The 19,155-nt window shown below is 47.2% G+C and overlaps 1 protein-coding gene across 1 annotated transcript; it reads left to right on the top strand.

The window, feature by feature from the left end:
- The first annotated feature begins 1,052 nt into the window (after window positions 1–1,052).
- Window positions 1,053–17,916, top strand: LOC124259097. The gene is made up of 5 exons (XM_046693189.1): window positions 1,053–1,373; window positions 12,517–13,197; window positions 13,732–13,816; window positions 13,982–15,779; window positions 15,852–17,916. The coding sequence occupies exons 1-5, from the start codon at window positions 1,313–1,315 to the stop codon at window positions 17,439–17,441; spliced, it is 4,215 nt and encodes a 1,404-aa protein (XP_046549145.1). The 5' UTR covers window positions 1,053–1,312; the 3' UTR covers window positions 17,442–17,916.
- The last annotated feature ends 1,239 nt before the right edge of the window (window positions 17,917–19,155 follow it).

Below are 19,155 nucleotides of genomic sequence, written 5' to 3'. Positions count from 1 at the left end.
CTGAAGACCTGGGTTCGATTCCCCACCTAGTTACAATGTGTGAAGCCCATCTGTAGTCCAAGACACCCTCCCATCACTCCCCCACCCTCCGTGAACACCCGTGAAGATCCGGGTTAGAAGTGATCTTCAGCAACCTATGCTTATCGTAAGACTGACTGACTGACTGTGTTTGGTTTTACGCCGCTTTTAGCAATATTCCAGCAACATCACGGCGGGGGACACCAGAAATGGGCTTCACACATTGTACCCATGTGGGGATTCGAACCCGGGTCTTCGGCGTGACGAGCCAACGCTTTAACCACTAGGCCACCCCACCGCCCCCCTATCGATAGAGGCGACTAACGGAATGGGGTTGTCAGGCTCACTGACTTGGTTAACACATTTCATCGTATCCCAGTTGTGTAGATCGATGCTGATGCCGGTAGATCAGTGGATTATTTACAAACCAACCAACCACCCAAAGTGAAACGTGAAAGCTTTGGGGCAGCGAGTTATTGCTGGATATCAGGGCTACGTAAGTGTTTATTTCGATGGATGGACTGATTGAAGAAACAAATGTTAACTCAGGCGCCAGAATATCTTTTCCTGAACTTGCTTGTACCTTTTCCCAGTCCCTTTTGCAAAATAATGCTTCTTCAGCTTTCGAACTTTTGTGATACCAATTTTTGTATACAACTGCCTTTTGAAACAGGTCTGTGATAATAAATGTTGCCATTTTTCATGTCATTACTATTCCAGATCAGCATTCAGTCCAAAGAGACGCCGGTGGACACTGAACACGTGAAAACCGAAGAACCAACCATAACCAAGTTTTCGGATTCGATCTGGGACCGCGTATCTGGATCACATAAAGGGACGCAGCTCTGAATGTATATTTGTAATAGATACTTTAAACTTAATGCCCGATTATAAAGATAAATGATGTCAATACCACAAATACAGTTTTAATTGTTCACGAAAGCGGAAGTAGGACAAGAAGTATTAATAGACCATGTAACCGCTGGTAATGGAGTATGTTGGCAATATCAATGCAAACACAACATCTAAATGCTGTGTTAACGGTCCAACAAGGAAAACTCTTCTGTGTATCAGGCTTATGGTTGCGTGTTGAAAGCGTATCTACATAAAGAGAGTTATCTTGCTGCATGTAGCCTGTGCGATAAGCCCGAGCATAATGGTGGATACATATGAACAGACAAGGAAAGTTTGCCTGCAGAAGTGAAAACTACCCTTGCTGGAATTAAGCTGGAAAATGGAACTCAGAATCGGTCATAGGGTGGGATATACGGAACGAACTGCATGAGACTGGAAAATGACGGCGTCCATGGTGTTTTGTTTGGGGTTCATTCTCGTGTGTCAAGTTGCAGTTTACGGTAAGTCGAAGTGTAAAGCGAATGTCTAATCAGAACAAAGCAACACTCCGCGAACATTTGCACCCACACTTTTATAAGGAAACATATGCTTATGTTTACAATTAGCATTCAGTATACTACGCTATACAGGACACGCTTGTAACGAGCTACTGGGTGTAACGAACTGTGTTTGGTCTCGACCACTTGCTGTATATTCTAGGTGGCTAAACGTTGCTTACCGTTAAATGTCTGGTGTGACCTCGAGGTTATCAGGTGGTCCAAATGGTGGAAGGGGCAGTGGTTAAAGCGTTCGTCGTCACGCCGAAAACCCAGGTTCGATTCCCCACATGGTCAAAATGCGCTACAGTTTTGTCTGGCGATGGTCCAGTGTCACCTCGGGTGTGACCTTGAGGTGGTCAAGTGGTGTCTCGGTGGCGCTGCAGTTTTGTCTGGCGATGGTCCAGTGTCACCTCGGGTGTGACCTTGAGGTGGTCTAGTGGTGTCTCGGTGGCGCTGCAGTTTTGTATAGCAATGGTCCAGTGTCACCTCGGGTGTGACCTTGAGGTTGTCAAGTGGTGTCTCGGTGGCGCTGCAGTTTTGTCTGGCGATGGTCCAGTGTCACCTCGGGTGTGACCTTGAGGTGGTCCAGTGGTATCTCGGTGGTGCTCCAATGTCGTATAGCGATGGTCCAGTGTCACCTCGGTTGTGACCTTGAGGTGGTCTAGTGTTATCTCGGTGGTGCTCCAATGTTGTATAGCGATGGTCCAGTGTCACCTCGGGCGTGACCTTGAGGTGGTCCAGTGGTATCTCGGTGGTGCTCCAATGTTGTATGGCGATGGTCCAGTGTCACCTCGGGCGTGACCTTGAGGTGGTCCAGTGGTATCTCGGTGGTGCTCCAATGTTGTATAGCGATGGTCCAGTGTCACCTCGGGTGTGACCTAGAGGTGGTCTAGTGGTATCTCGGTGGTGCTCCAATGTTGTATAGCGATGGTCCAGTGTCACCTCGGGTGTTACCTTGAGGTGGTACAGTGGTATCTCGGTGGTGCTCCAATGTTGTATAGCGATGGTCCAGTGTCACCTCGGGTGTGACCTTGAGGTGGTCCAGTGGTATCTCGGTGGTGCTCCAATGTCGTAAAGCGATGGTCCAGTGTCACCTCGGGTGTGACCTAGAGGTGGTCTAGTGGTGTCTCGGTGGTGCTCCAATGTTGTATAGCGATGGTCCAGTGTCACCTCGGGTGTGACCTAGAGGTGGTCCAGTGGTATCTCGGTGGTGCTCCAATGTTGTATAGCGATGGTCCAGTGTCACCTCGGGTGTGACCTAGAGGTGGTCTAGTGGTGTCTCGGTGGTGCTCCAATGTTGTATAGCGATGGTCCAGTGTCACCTCGGGTGTGACCTCGAGGTGGTCCAGTGGTATCTCGGTGGTGCTCCAATGTTGTATAGCGATGGTCCAGTGTCACCTCGGGTGTGACCTTGAGGTGACCTAGTGGTGTCTCGGTGGTGCTACAGTTTTGTATAGCAATGGTCCAGTGTCACCTCGGGTATGACCTTGAGGTGGTCAGGTGGTGTCTCGGTGGTGCTGCAGTTTTGTATAATAATGGTCCAGTGTCACCTCGGGTGTGACCTTGAGGTGGTCCAGTGGTGTTTCGGTGGCGCTGCAGTTTTGTATAGTAATGGTCCAGTATCACCTCGGGCGTGACCTAGAGGTGGTCAAGTGGTGTCACGGTGGTGCTACAGTTTTGTATAACAATGGTCCAGTGTCACCTCGGGCGTGACCTTGAGGTGGTCTAGTGGTGTCTCGGTGGTGCTCCAATGTTGTATGGCGATGGTCCTGTGTCACCTCGGGTGTGACCTCGAGGTGGTCTAGTGGTGTCACGGTGATGCTACAGTTTTGTATAACAATGGTCCAGTGTCACCTCGGGCGTGACCTTGAGGTGGTCTAGTGGTGTCTCGGTGGTGCTCCAATGTTGTATGGTGACGGTCCAGTGTAACAAGACCTTGAGGTGGCCTAGTGGTGTCACGATGGTGCTACAGTTTTGTATAGCAATGGTCCAGTGTCACCTCGGGCGTGACCTTGAGGTGGTCTAGTGGTGTCTCGGTGGTGCTCCAATGTTGTATGGCGACGGTCCAGTGTAACAAGACCTTGAGGTGGCCTAGTGGTGTCACGATGGTGCTACAGTTTTTGTATAGCAATGGTCCAGTGTCACCTCGGGCGTGACCTTTGAGGTGGTCTAGTGGTGTCTTGGTGGTGCTCCAATGTTGTATAGCGATGGTCCTGTGTCACCTCGGGTGTGACCTCGAGGTGGTCTTGTGGTGTCACGGTGATGCTGCAGTTTTGTATAATAATGGTCCAGTGTCACCTCGGGCGTGACCTTGAAGTGACCTAGTGGTGTCTCGGTGGTGCTACAGTTTTGTATAATAATGGTCCAGTGTCACCTTGGGCGTGACCTTGAGGTGGTCTAGTGGTGTCTCGGTGGTGCTCCACTGTTGTATGGCGATGGTCCTGTGTCACCTCGGGTGTGACCTCGAGGTGGTCTAGTGGTGTCACGGTGATGCTACAGTTTTGTATAACAATGGTCCAGTGTCACCTCGGGCGTGACCTTGAGGTGGTCTAGTGGAATCTCGGTGGTGCTCCAATGTTGTATGGCGACGGTCCAGTGTAACAAGACCTTGAGGTGGCCTAGTGGTGTCACGATGGTGCTACAGTTTTGTATAGCAATGGTCCAGTGTCACCTCGGGCGTGACCTTGAGGTGGTCTAGTGGTGTCTCGGTGGTGCTCCAATGTTGTATGGCGACGGTCCAGTGTAACAAGACCTTGAGGTGGCCTAGTGGTGTCACGATGGTGCTACAGTTTTGTATAGCAATGGTCCAGTGTCACCTCGGGCGTGACCTTGAGGTGGTCTAGTGGTGTCTCGGTGGTGCTCCAATGTTGTATAGCGATGGTCCTGTGTCACCTCGGGTGTGACCTCGAGGTGGTCTTGTGGTGTCACGGTGATGCTGCAGTTTTGTATAATAATGGTCCAGTGTCACCTCGGGCGTGACCTTGAAGTGACCTAGTGGTGTCTCGGTGGTGCTACAGTTTTGTATAATAATGGTCCAGTGTCACCTTGGGCGTGACCTTGAGGTGGTCTAGTGGTGTCTCGGTGGTGCTCCAATGTTGTATGGCGATGGTCCAGTGCTACAAGACCTTGAGGTGGCCTCGTGGTGTCACGATGGTGCTACAGTTTTGTATAGCAATGGTCCAGTGTCACCTCGGGCGTGACCTAGAGGTGGTCTACTGGTGTCTCGGTGGTGCTCCAATGTTGTATAGCGATGGTCCAGTGTTACCTCGAGTGTGACCTTGAAGCGGTCTAGTGGTATCTCGGTGGCGCTGCAGTTTTGTATAGCAATGGTCCAGTGTCACCTCGGGTGTGACCTTGAGGTTGTCAAGTGGTGTCTCGGTGGCGCTGCAGTTTTGTCTGGCGATGGTCCAGTGTCACCTCGGGTGTGACCTTGAGGTGGTCCAGTGGTATCTCGGTGGTGCTCCAATGTCGTATAGCGATGGTCCAGTGTCACCTCGGTTGTGACCTTGAGGTGGTCCAGTGGTATCTCGGTGGTGCCTCAATGTTGTATAGCGATGGTCCAGTGTCACCTCGGGTGTGACCTAGAGGTGGTCCAGTGGTATCTCGGTGGTGCTCCAATGTTGTATAGCGATGGTCCAGTGTTACCTCGGGTGTGACCTTGAGGTGGTCCAGTGGTATCTCGGTGGTGCTCCAATGTTGTATAGCGATGGTCCAGTGTCACCTCGGGTAGTGACCTAGAGGTGGTCCAGTGGTATCTCGGTGGTGCTCCAATGTTGTATAGCGATGGTCCAGTGTCACCTCAGGTGTGACCTTTATAGCGATGGTCCAGTGGTATCTCGGCGGTGCTCCAATGTTGTATAGCGATGGTCCAGTGTCACCTCGGGTGTGACCCCAGAGGTGGTCCAGGTATCCGGTAGCTCCCACGTTGTATAATAGCATGGTCTCGGTGGTGCTGAGGTGGTCCAATGTTGTATAGCGCAATGGTCCAGTGCGTACTCGGGCGTGACCTTGAGGTGACCTAATTTGTGTCTCTGGTGGTGCTAAGCAGCCTTTGTATAGCGATGGTCCAGTGTCACCTCGGGGTGACCTTGAGGTGGCCTAGTGGTGTCTCGGTGGTGCTACAGTTTTTGTATAGCAATGGTCCAGTGTCTCAGTGGCCTGAGGTGGTCTAGTGGTGTTTCGGTGGTGCTGCAGTTTGTGCAGTAATGGTCCAGTGTCACCTCGGGTGTGACCTTGGGGAGTGGTCAAGTAGTATGTTTCGGTGGCGCTGCAGTTTTGTATAGCGATGGTCCAGTGTCACCTCGGGCGTGACCTAGAGGTGGTCTAGTGGTGTCTCGGTGGTGCTGCAGTTTTGTATAACAATGGTCCAGTGTCACCTCGGGCGTGACCTTGAGGTGACCTAGTGGTGTCTCGGTGGTGCTACAGTTTTGTATAATAATGGTCCAGTGTCACCTCGGGTGTGACCTAGAGGTGACCTAGTGGTGTCTCGGTGGTGCTCCAATGTTGTATGGCGTGGTGTAACAACACATCTCATGAGGTGGCCTAGTGGTGCTGAAGCGCTTTGTGCTAACAATGGTCCAGTAAGTCACCTCGAAGACGCTGATGAAGAGGTAGTCAGGTGGTGTCTCGGTGGTGCTGCAATGTTGTATACCGATGGTCCTGTGTGACCTCGGGTGTGACCTCGAGGTGGTCTAGTGGTATCTCGGTGATGCTGCAGTTTTGTATAATAATGGTCCAGTGTCACCTCGGGGTGACTGAAGTGACCTAGTCAAGTGGTGTCTCGGTGGTGCTACAGTTTTGTATAATAATGGTCCAGTGTCACCTTGGGCGTGACCTAGAGGTGGTCTAGTGGTGTCTCGGTGGTGCTCCAATGTTGTATAGCGATGGTCCAGTGTTACCTCGGGTGTGACCTGAGGCGGTCTAGTGGTATCTCGGTGGCGCTGCAGTTTTGTATAGCAATGGTCCAGTGTCACCTCGGGTGTGACTCAGAGGTGGTCCAGTGGTGTCTCGGTGGGCTGCGGTTTGTCTGGCGATGGTCCTGTGTCACCTTGTGATAGCGAGGCAGTCTGGTGGTCCAGTGTCACCTCGGGTGTGACAGCAGACGAGGTGGTCCAGTGGTATCTCGGTGGTGTCTCAATGCCTTGAGGTGGTCCAGTGGTATCTCGGTGGTGCTCCAATGTTGTATAGCGATGGTCCAGTGTCACCTCGGGTGTGACCTAGAATTGGTCCAGTGGTATCTCGGTGGTGCTCCAATGTTGTATAGCGATGGTCCAGTGTCACCTCGGGTGTGACCTAGAGGTGGTCTAGTGGTATCTCGGCGGTGCTCCAATGTTGTATAGCGATGGTCCAGTGTCACCTCGGGTGTGACCTAGAGGTGGTCCAGTGGTATCTCGGTGGTGCTCCAATGTTGTATAGCGATGGTCCAGTGTCACCTCGGGCGTGACCTTGAGGTGACCTAGTGGTGTCTCGGTGGTGCTACAGTTTTGTATAGCAATGGTCCAGTGTCACCTCGGGTGTGACCTTGAGGTGGTCAGGTGGTGTCTCGGTGGTGCTGCAGTTTTGTATAATAATGGTCCAGTGTCACCTCGGGTGTGACCTTGAGTTGGTCCAGTGGTGTTTCGGTTGCGCTGCAGTTTTGTATAGTAATGGTCCAGTATCACCTCGGGCGTGACCTAGAGGTGGTCAAGTGGTGTCACGGTGATGCTACAGTTTTGTATAACAATGGTCCAGTGTCACCTCGGGCGTGACCTTGAGGTGGTCTAGTGGTGTCTCGGTGGTGCTCCAATGTTGTATGGCGATGGTCCTGTGTCACCTCGGGTGTGACCTCGAGGTGGTCTAGTGGTGTCACGGTGATGCTACAGTTTTGTATAACAATGGTCCAGTGTCACCTCGGGCGTGACCTTGAGGTGGTCTAGTGGTGTCTCGGTGGTGCTCCAATGTTGTATGGCGACGGTCCAGTGTAACAAGACCATGAGGTGGCCTAGTGGTGTCACGATGGTGCTACAGTTTTGTATAGCAATGGTCCAGTGTCACCTCGGGCGTGACGTTGAGGTGGTCTAGTGGTGTCTCGGTGGTGCTCCAATGTTGTATGGCGACGGTCCAGTGTAACAAGACCTTGAGGTGGCCTAGTGGTGTCACGATGGTGCTACAGTTTTGTATAGCAATGGTCCAGTGTCACCTCGGGCGTGACCTTGAGGTGGTCTAGTGGTGTCTCGGTGGTGCTCCAATGTTGTATAGCGATGGTCCTGTGTCACCTCGGGTGTAACCTCGAGGTGGTCTTGTGGTGTTACGGTGATGCTGCAGTTTTGTATAATAATGGTCCAGTGTCACCTCGGGCGTGACCTTGAAGTGACCTAGTGGTGTCTCGGTGGTGCTACAGTTTTGTATAATAATGGTCCAGTGTCACCTTGGGCGTGACCTTGAGGTGACCTAGTGGTGTCTCGGTGGTGCTCCAATGTTGTATGGCGATGGTCCTGTGTCACCTCGGGTGTGACCTCGAGGTGGTCTAGTGGTGTCACGGTGATGCTGCAGTTTTGTATAACAATGGTCCAGTGTCACCTCGGGCGTGACCTTGAGGTGGTCTAGTGGTGTCTCGGTGGTGCTCCAATGTTGTATAGCGATGGTCCTGTGTGACCTCGGGTGTGACCTCGAGGTGGTCTTGTGGTGTCACGGTGATGCTGCAGTTTTGTATAATAATGGTCCAGTGTCACCTCGGGCGTGACCTTGAAGTGACCTAGTTGTGTCTCGGTGGTGCTACAGTTTTGTATAATAATGGTCCAGTGTCACCTTGGGCGTGACCTAGAGGTGGTCTAGTGGTGTCTCGGTGGTGCTCCAATGTTGTATAGCGATGGTCCAGTGTTACCTCGAGTGTGACCTTGAGGCGGTCTAGTGGTATCTCGGTGGCGCTGCAGTTTTGTATAGCAATGGTCCAGTGTCACCTCGGGTGTGACCTTGAGGTTGTCAAGTGGTGTCTCGGTGGCGCTGCAGTTTTGTCTGGCGATGGTCCAGTGTCACCTCGGGTGTGACCTTGAGGTGGTCCAGTGGTATCTCGGTGGTGCTCCAATGTCGTATAGCGATGGTCCAGTGTCACCTCGGTTGTGACCTTGAGGTGGTCCAGTGGTATCTCGGTGGTGCCTCAATGTTGTATAGCGATGGTCCAGTGTCACCTCGGGTGTGACCTAGAGGTGGTCCAGTGGTTTCTCGGTGGTGCTCCAATGTTGTATAGCGATGGTCCAGTGTTACCTCGGGTGTGACCTTGAGGTGGTCCAGTGGTATCTCGGTGGTGCTCGAATGTTGTATAGCGATGGTCCAGTGTCACCTCGGGTGTGACCTAGAGGTGGTCTAGTGGTATCTCGGTGGTGCTCCAATGTTGTATAGCGATGGTCCAGTGTCACCTCGGGTGTGACCTAGAGGTGGTCTAGTGGTATCTCGGTGGTGCTCCAATGTTGTATAGCGATGGTCCAGTGTCACCTCGGGTGTGACCTAGAGGTGGTCCAGTGGTATCTCGGTGGTGCTCCAATGTTGTTGTATAGCGATGGTCCAGTGTCACCTCGCGTGTGACCTAGAGGTGGTCTAGTGGTATCTCGGTGGTGCTCCAATGTTGTATAGCGATGGTCCAGTGTCACCTCGGGTGTTACCTTGAGGTGGTACAGTGGTATCTCGGTGGTGCTCCAATGTTGTATAGCGATGGTCCAGTGTCACCTCGGGTGTGACCTTGAGGTGGTCCAGTGGTATCTCGGTGGTGCTCCAATGTCGTAAGGCGATGGTCCAGTGTCACCTCGGGTGTGACCTAGAGGTGGTCTAGTGGTGTCTCGGTGGTGCTCCAATGATGTATAGCGATGGTCCAGTGTCACCTCGGGTGTGACCTAGAGGTGGTCCAGTGGTATCTCGGTGGTGCTCCAATGTTGTATAGCGATGGTCCAGTGTCACCTCGGGTGTGACCTTGAGGTGGTCCAGTGGTGTCTCGGTGGTGCTCCAATGTTGTATGGCGATGGTCCTGTGTCACCTCGGGTGTGACCTTGAGGTGGTCTAGTGGTATCTCGGTGGTGCTCCAATGTTGTATAGCGATGGTCCAGTGTCACCTCGGGTGTGACCTTGAGGTGGTCTAGTGGTGTCTCGGTGGTGCTGCAGTTTTGTATAATAATGGTCCAGTGTCACCTCGGGTGTGACCTTGAAGTGACCTAGTGGTGTCTCGGTGGCGCTGCAGTTTTGTATAATAGTGGTCCAGTGTCACCTCGGGCGTGACCTTGAAGTGACCTAGTGGTGTCTCGGTGGTGCTACAGTTTTGTATAGCAATGGTCCAGTGTCACCTCGGGTGTGACCTTGAGGTGGTCAGGTGGTGTCTCGGTGGTGCTGCAGTTTTGTATAATAATGGTCCAGTGTCACCTCGGATGTGACCTAGAGGTGGTCCAGTGGTGTTTCGGTGGCGCTGCAGTTTTGTAAAGTAATGGTCCAGTATCACTTCGGGTGTGACCTTGAGGTGGTCAGGTGGTGTCTCGGTGGTGCTGCAGTTTTGTATAATAATGGTCCAGTGTCACCTCGGGTGTGACCTAGAGGTGGTCCAGTGGTGTTTCGGTGGCGCTGCAGTTTTGTAAAGTAATGGTCCAGTATCACCTCGGGTGTGACCTTGAGGTGGTCAGGTGGTGTCTCGGTGGTGCTGCAGTTTTGTATAATAATGGTCCAGTGTCACCTCGGGTGTGACCTAGAGGTTGTCAAGTGGTGTCACGATGGTGCTACAGTTTTGTATAACAATGGTCCAGTGTCACCTCGGGCGTGACCTTGAGGTGGTCTAGTGGTGTCTCGGTGGTGCTCCAATGTTGTATGGCGATGGTCCAGTGTCACCTCGGGCGTGACCTTGAGGTGGTCTAGTGGTGTCTCGGTGGTGCTCCAATGTTGTATGGCGATGGTCCTGTGTCACCTCGGGTGTGACCTCGAGGTTGTCTAGTGGTATCTCGGTGGTGCTACAGTTTTGTATAGCAATGGTCCAGTGTCACCTCGGGTGTGACATTGAGGTGGCGATGGTCCTGTGTCACCTCGAGTGTGACCTTGAGGCGGTCTAGTGGTATCTCGGTGGTGCTACAGTTTTGTATAGCAATGGTCCAGTGTCAGCTCGGGTGTGACATTGAGGTGGCGATGGTCCTGTGTCACCTCGGGTGTGACCTTGAGGTGGTCTAGTGGTATCTCGGCGGTGCTCCAATGTTGTATAGCGATGGTCCAGTGTCACCTCGGGTGTGACCTAGAGGTGGTCTAGTGGTGTCACGGTGGCGCTGCAGTTTTGTATAGCAATGGTCCAGTGTCACCTCGGGTGTGACATTGAGGTGGCGATGGTCCAGTGTCACCTCGGGTGTGACCTTGAGGTGGTCTAGTGGTAATTCGGCGGTGCTCCAATGTTGTATAGCAATGGTCCAGTGTCACCTCGGGTGTGACCTAGAGGTGGTCTAATGGTGTCACGGTGACGCTGCAGTTATGTATAGCAATGGTCCAGTGTCACCTCGGGTGTGACCTAGAGGTGGTCTAATGGTGTCACGGTGACGCTGCAGTTTTGTATAGATGGTCCAGTGTCACCCGGGTGTGACGGTATATATATATTTGAAAGTTAATATCTGTGTACATATATTTGCGATGTATTTGAATGAATTATACTGATAAGTATCCCAAACGAGGAAAGAGTCGACATGTAGATAGCACCCCTATTTGATTACCAGCTGAATATCAGTTTCCTGTGTGAACATACAAATGTTGCAAAGAGGAATAAGAAAGAATTATTACATATAGAAGAACACATGTCTGACATTTGCACCGTGTGCACGTATTAGTTGTCAGTCATTAATGCCAACTGACTGGACTAGTGGAATTCACACGTGACTATTAGCCCACCTATTTGATCATAAAGAACATCGTTCTTGTTCCTGCTTCACAAAGCAAAACAAATCAAAGTAAAGTTTATTTGTAATTATATCATCAAATGGTGTCGTGATTAGGAGGAAAACTATATCCTGCTCAAATATGCATAAGTATGCAACTGAGTGTCTGTTTGGCTAAATGAAATCCAGCCAGTTCAGGGTGAATGTGTACCTGTCAATGAGTGAGTGAGTTTTTAGCAATATCCCAGCAATATCATGACGGGGGACACCAAAAACGCGCTTCACACATTGTACCCACGTGAAGAATCGAACCCGGGTCTTCGGCGTGACGAGCGAACGCTTTAACCACTAGGCTACCCCACCTCCCACATGTCAATGAAACGACACGAGCGACCAATCAGAACGTCTAACTGTTACACAACTTACAATCCGTTTGATCTGTATAAAAATAATAGATATATTAGGGTCATCTTCTAGACTATCTTTTTTGAATGTTTTGTGTAGACCTCTAACTTCGAGGAAGTTTAAACAAGACATAATCATAAGAAAACTAGTTATGTTGATGAGTAATTCTCACCTAATGAAGGATGTAGTTAAGTCCATTAGGCATGAGGATGGTACCGGTGTTAACGTTGTTGTTGTTGTTGTTGTTGTTGTTGTTGTTAGTGGTGGTGGTGGTGGTGAAGTTTAAGGGAGACATAAACCCCAAATAGGGTCTATTTGCGCCCTTTAAGGGATGAGGCTGATATTTTTAGAGTTATTTCTCCTACAATGAGACAATGCATCTCATAGCACACAAAATACTTATTCAGAATCCAAATTCATTCACAGTAAATGTTCCGTAGATTGTGTAAGTTCAGTTTTACGCCGCACTCAGCATTATTCCAGCTATATGGTGGCGGTCTGTAAATAATCGAGTCTGGACCAGACAATCCAGTGATAACAGCATGAGCATCGATCTACGCAATACGATGACATGTGTCAAACAAGTCAGCGAGCCTGACCACCCGATCCCGTTTGTTGCCTCTTACGAAAAGCATGGGTTAGTGAAGACCAATTCTAACCTGTAGAACACTAACAGAACACCAAATGGTATTTGACATACTCACAAAATGTTTGTAGTTCATGTGCTTGGTTGTAGAAACGTCAGTAAATGCACTAAAGTAATTATTCATAAAGTATGATTTCTCGCCAACTCCTAAAATTCCAGTCAAAGAGAAACTTCAACATTACTGTTGCAGGATCAGCCAAGGTATCCAAGTCTACTGTGTTCGGCTCTTCAAGTAACGCTGTGGTTTTATCAAGGGATAACACACTGGCTCCATCACCCTTCCTTACGGACACTCCATCATCAGTATCAGCCTCACCCACAGTGACAACACCCTACCCAGTAACATCTTCATTTCATTCTTATTTCATCCTAAGAGAAGATAAGATGAAAACATCTTCAATAAAACACTCATCTACAGTACTGACCCTACCAGTACCTTCTATAAAGCACTATACACGTACGATAGGGAAACCAAAGTTTCTGTTTGGAGGATTACTGTCATCGCAATCTTCACCTGGCTGGATTCAAGGGTCAATAAACCCTACAGGTGAGACAGCAATACAGTCAAGCCGATTACCAACTCCATGGTCATCTGTTACACTATCTACAGCCAATAAAACCCCGACACTACCGATACAACCAGGTCATCGTTTGATTAGACGGACTTCAAAAGGAGTTCATCCATTGGTTGTTCCAACTTTGACATCAATAGTCACGCCAACGCCAACGCCAACGTTATCCTTACCGCAAGTGGAAACATCCGCAGCTACCACAAAACATGTGTCAAGAAAACTCAATACTAATGGCATGTTCTTAGAGAAGCTCGTCCAAAACACAAGACCAGAGACAACAGAATCTCCACCACTTTCTGGTAAATACCATGCTTTCCCTAAATCTCATTTACAGATTATTTGTATCAACATACTGTGATTTAGTGGTTGTGTGGTTGTGTACGCGGCCATCTATCTTTTCATAACGGTTTGCTGAATGTTATAGAAACAGTGATTGAGTGAACTGGATCTTACACTGCTGGGAAAAACATTTCATTTATTGCATGGTGTGCTAATGTCATTAGGGGAAAAAGTTCCGGGTGATGCAAGGATTAAACCTTTACTCCTTCCGTTAAACCCACTGATTTGTGCAAGGTGGAGGCATACCAATCATAATAGTCAAGGTATTGAAGTCAACGAGCACTGGTTTCTATTTTACTAATGAGTGCTACTCTAAAGACAACCGAGTCGCCGGAACCCAGTTTGATAATGGGGACTAATCTAAATACTATCTATTTTCTCTTGTTTAGAGTTTTCAGGATGCATGAATTTGTTAAGAAGCATATTTTGTTTAAGTCAAGCTGTTGATTGCTACGTAAAAATAGCACATGCTTATTTGAGTTTCCTGTTTTCAGGTGAATATATTGCAATAATAATCCTGAGCATCCTTTGTGGAATTGTGTTGATGATGATAATCATCTACATCATCTGTACACACAGGTAATTATTTTGTTTCAGTTTACTCAGTGTCAGAATATGTTGGAAATCTATGATTGAAACAAACCATGAGTCATACCGAAGTGATGTCACTAATAGTTTTATGAGGCATGCATTTAAGTGAAGGTCTCCAAAATATCTCAAACTAATCATAATTCTTTCCTTTAGATGCTGCAGGGTGAGGTTTCAAGTGGTTACCATCAGATGTGGCGAAGAACTGTCCTCTTCTGAAGTGAGTTTGGAGGATGGTCTTCCAGATGGACATACCAACATGACAAATTCTGCTTCGTTGTCTCTGGATGAAACTGGACAAACCTCCTTCATCGGTACAGATGTGCAAAACAGCTCACTTGAGAATTCGCAGTTAGAGGAAACAGCACAAGACCCTTCTAACCAAGACATGCGTCAGAATAATGTGACAGAATTGAGACATGTTATAAAGTCGGAATACATGGATCTGTCATATTTCACTTCAAACAGTGACAAAGAAGAAACTGATACCCTGAACAAGGCAGGACGTGGAGGGCCTGGGTGTGGTGATGCCCCTGCTGTTAAAGATGATAAATCAACACCTGTAGAAAACCATTCTAGTAATAGCATCAGTACGAATGAAACTCGTGTGGTTTATACCAATGAGAAGCCAGCAACTGGGACGCTGAAAAGACCTAAATTATTATATGACAAATATGGATACACTCTGGTTATAAAGACTGGGGATGATAAATTTCGGATTGCTGAAGAATCAGATCACACTAATCCTTTAAAAGACAGCACATCGTATCCCCATAATCATGGCGTGGTATCAAAAGTTGTACATAACGCTACCGTAAACAGTCCTGTTTCTAAACATAAAAGCAAACCATTTAATGAACATGTTCTCCTGCCCAAAACAAAACTCGTAGAACGTCTTGTCGGCAGTAGCCAATCGGATCTTCATTCTGAAGAGGCGAATCATACCGAGGATCCCCTTGTGTCACCAAAGATAGAGACACACGCCTTCAACCATTACCTCGACTTATATTCTCAAATAGACGATGACAGTTGTGGAAAAAATGGTGAAATGGATCTTGTGGAAAATCTATCAACAGAAACTGAAGAAAAACAAAGTGGTGAAACACACTTACAAAACACAGGCACGGATATAGAACAAGCAAGCGGGTGTGCCGTCAGTAATACTACCACAACAAGTAGTAATGTTCTTTTGGAATCGCTTGACATTTTGCAGGGATTGCAAGAAACAACACCATCAACGGATGCCAATTCGGATTACCATTCGTCTGGAGAGGATACATCCCCTGAGGAAGATATTGACATTATGGCATACTTGGTTGATTATGTTCCCCCGGAAAAGACTTATCTTGGTATCATTTATGAGTATGAGGAGGACGTAGAATTTGATGAGCCAGATAATGATCAAAGCAGTGAATGTGATGACAGCGAGATGGAAGAGTCAGCAAAGGAGCAGGTTAATAAAGAACACGCTAACAGCCTCAAACAAGAGTTAGACAGGATGAAAACCGATGAAGCCATGCCACGGGTAACCGCAACAAAACAGGAAGGGATTGAAGATGAAGATACAGTTGGAAATTTAGAAATCCTGCACACACACCAAATGAACGGTGAACACCAAGCAGACACAGAAGGAGTCCAAAAGCAAGTCCAAGGAGAAGCAGAAACAGATTCTGTAGACAAACAGAGTGCTGATGAGGATGCAACAGGGAATTGTAGCGAGAGAGTAGACTATCAAGGATTGATACATACGGCGGAAGGAGATGACCTAGTTGTTGACGGCAATGACCACACATACCCACACGATTTGCAAGGAAAGGTAATGTACACACAAGATACAGGAAACGAGGACGTTCAGCGGCCTGATGTGGTAAAGAGTGGAAGTGATACAGGAGAGGATCCATTAGTGGTAAAACAGGGAGAAGCACAAGAGATAGCGCAAGATGTAGCTCAGAAGGTACCACTATCGATAGCACAGGATGTATCCCAAGAAGTAGCACCGGAGGTAACACAAGATGTAGCTCAGGAGGTACCACAAGCGATAGCACAGGATGTATCACAAGAAGTAGCACAGGAGGTAACACAAGATGTAGCTCAGGAGGTACCACAAGCGATAGCACAGGATGTATCACAAGAAGTAGCACAGGAGGTAACACAAGATGTAGCTCAGGAGGTACCACAAGCGATAGCACAGGATGTATCACAAGAAGTAGCACAGGAGGTAACACAAGATGTAGCTCAGGAGGTACCACAAGCGATAGCACAGGATGTATCACAAGAAGTAGCACAGGAGGTACCACAAGCGATAGCACAGGATGTATCACAAGAAGTAGCACAGGAGGTAACACAAGATGTAGCTCAGGGGGTACCACAAGCGATAGCACAGGATGTATCACAAGAAGTAGCACAGGAGGTAACACAAGAGATAGTAGAGGATGTAGCACAACAGGTAGTAGAGGATGTAGCACAACAGGTAGTAGAGGATGTAGCACAACAGGTAGTAGAGGATGTAGCACAACAGGTAGTAGAGGATGTAGCACAACAGGTAGTAGAGGATGTAGCACAACAGGTAGTAGAGGATGTAGCACAACAGGTAGTAGAGGATGTAGCACAACAGGTAGTAGAGGGGGTAGCACAGGAGAAATCCTCTGAAAAGCTCAAGGAACAGAAAACAGAACTGGAGAAGGGTGAAGAAAATAGTGATGAGCAAGTAAAGACAGATGGAGAGTTTGATGAACATCCTGATAGTATCAAAGACACGATAATCGAGGAAGCAAGAACTGATATCCCAAGAAATGAACAGGTACTGGAAGGGCAAGATGAATTGACAGAAACAGGAACTGATCAACAAATACAGGAGGATTTTGTTAGAGCTGAAGATCAACTGAAAGGGGACGAGGCGGAAGCAGGTATAGAAATGGACGGTGATGAACAAGAGAAATATGTCGATGAAGCACAGAAAGAAAAAAGTTTTGAGGAGAAACCCTATGACACTGCAGTGACTGAAAGTCAGATTATGGATATCGCTAAAAGTACACAAATAGAACCACACAAGGATCATTATGATGATGGTAATGCTGAGGTACAGCAATCATCAGATGGGGTAGCAATTCAGGAAGAGATTGAAAGTGTAATCCACCTAGAGGCGAAGAACGAAATGGTGGGTGAAAACCTACAGCAAGAGGGTAAAATGAAAGAAAACGAAGATAAGGAACATGAAGAGACAGAGAACAATAATGACTTTTGTGACGGAAGCAGGGATATCCTGTTTCTCGATACAGAAGAGGAGGAAGAAGATGAAGATGATGATGATGGTTGGATGGATTTAGATGAACCCATATCAATGGTACTGGCTGCTTGTCAGCTTTCGAGCAACGATGATAGTGATATTGACGAAATGGGTTGCGAGGACTCTCGACCATTTGGCTCCAACTCTCAAGATGAAGGCGCACAGGTCCTTGATAATTGTTTTGCGCGAGATTATATTGAGAGATTACAATTTCTTCAACCAACTAAAGGCATATTATGTAAAGAAAGGGAGACTGGAGCAATTAATGGAGGAAAACGTGTTTCCAAAAAAGTTAGATTCATACTGCCCGATGAATGGGATACATGTTAGATAAATACAAAATTCAATACAAACCACATAACATCTGTTCACGACATATTTCAAAAGAACCATCTGCCTCTACACCGGAACACTACTGTGAACGAGAATAAGTCCACTAATCACAATTTCTTCACAACTAAATTGGATCAGAGATCAAATTTGTTGTCTGGGTTCATTTGCCATCGTGGAACATAACTAAACAGAATATACACTACATGAGGCAGATACGACCAAGTGGAGATGGAGTCTATCTGTGACTGGACACACGCTCTGAAACATAATCAAAGTCTTCTGAAATTCGACAAAAACACGAAATACCCTGTAATTGTGTTTCGAGAACATAATCAAGAACAGCAATGCGTTGCTATGACGAGACACGAATGTGCCATTCTATGTACTCTCAAATATTGTGTTCACGTGAAGGTCCGGGTTAGAATGAGCCTTCAGTAACCCATGCTTGTCGTAAGAGGCGACTGACGGGATCGGGTGGTCAGGCTCGCTGGCTTGGTTGACACATGTCATCGGTTCCCAATTGCGCAGATCGATGATCATGCTGTTGATCACTGGATTGTCTGATCCAGACTCGATTATTTACAGACCGCCGCCATATAGCTGAAATATTGCTGAGAGCGGCGTAAAACTAAACTCACTCAGCGTGATTGTAATACCAACTTCCTCTGAGAAGAGCATACACTTATTTTTGATTGGCACGATGTCAATCTTGACGTATGAATCAACCACGCAGGACGGTGATTGATAAAACTAAATCAGCTACTAAATATAAGCACCGATGTACGTCAGATAAAAGATTTATTTCACAACCACTTGAATATAATTTCCATCGTTTGTATAGTATCCTCATTGTACCTCTTTGTGCAGCAATACAGATATGTACATGGTACCCAGACAGACCTACATGTATATATATATATATATATATATATATACATTACATATAATGTTTGCTTCATCTTGCATGAAATGAAAAAGTAAAATTTCTTTTCATATTTCCATGGTTAATGTGAAACAATTTGATATTTTTGTTACAAAATGGCAGACATTAGTTGTAAATGAGCAAGGTTAAATGCACATTTCAGGCCAGTATGCTTGCACAGAAATATACTGAGAGAAACAAATAAAGGAACACAGGAAATTAAAAAAAGCGTTCCTTTAATATTTTCCTGTTTTCATCACCAGCTTTGAGTAGCGCTGTGGGAGCAAATCTGAGAATAAATAGAGGACACCGCCATGAAGTAGTGTTCCCTTTTTTGTTTCCTTCAGTATACATATATATGTTTATTTCGTCGAAACTCATTACGTTACTTGTCATGTTTGGATTGGTTTCAGTTTTATATTGTTGAATATTACTAACGTTGGTAAGACGTTATGTGAACAACTATACACGTTCTCAAGTAAAACGAGACGTAAATGTTTATATTCAATGTACACAATGAACCATGTGTATACAAATATGTATTTAGATTTATGTTATTTAAATGTATATAATTTCAGCTACACGATAGGGTATATATGTTACTAAACATCTGTGTACATAAATTGCTGTGTTCGTGATAGAAACGTACTGTAAATAAAGTGTAGCGCAATTATTCATTCATTGTTGTCTTAATTCAAAACGAAAAATTTAGATGAATGCATTTACGGATGATAAGATATTCTTCCAATCGAAAACACACTTATTCGGCGTCTTTGAAACATTCTGGCC

Source organism: Haliotis rubra, unplaced genomic scaffold (genome assembly GCF_003918875.1).
Source record: "Haliotis rubra isolate DU_JTF1 unplaced genomic scaffold, ASM391887v1 Scf71, whole genome shotgun sequence".
Lineage (NCBI taxonomy): Eukaryota > Metazoa > Mollusca > Gastropoda > Lepetellida > Haliotidae > Haliotis > Haliotis rubra.
The sequence above is the reverse complement of the archived record's forward strand: the minus strand, read 5'-3'. Positions and strand labels throughout refer to the sequence as shown.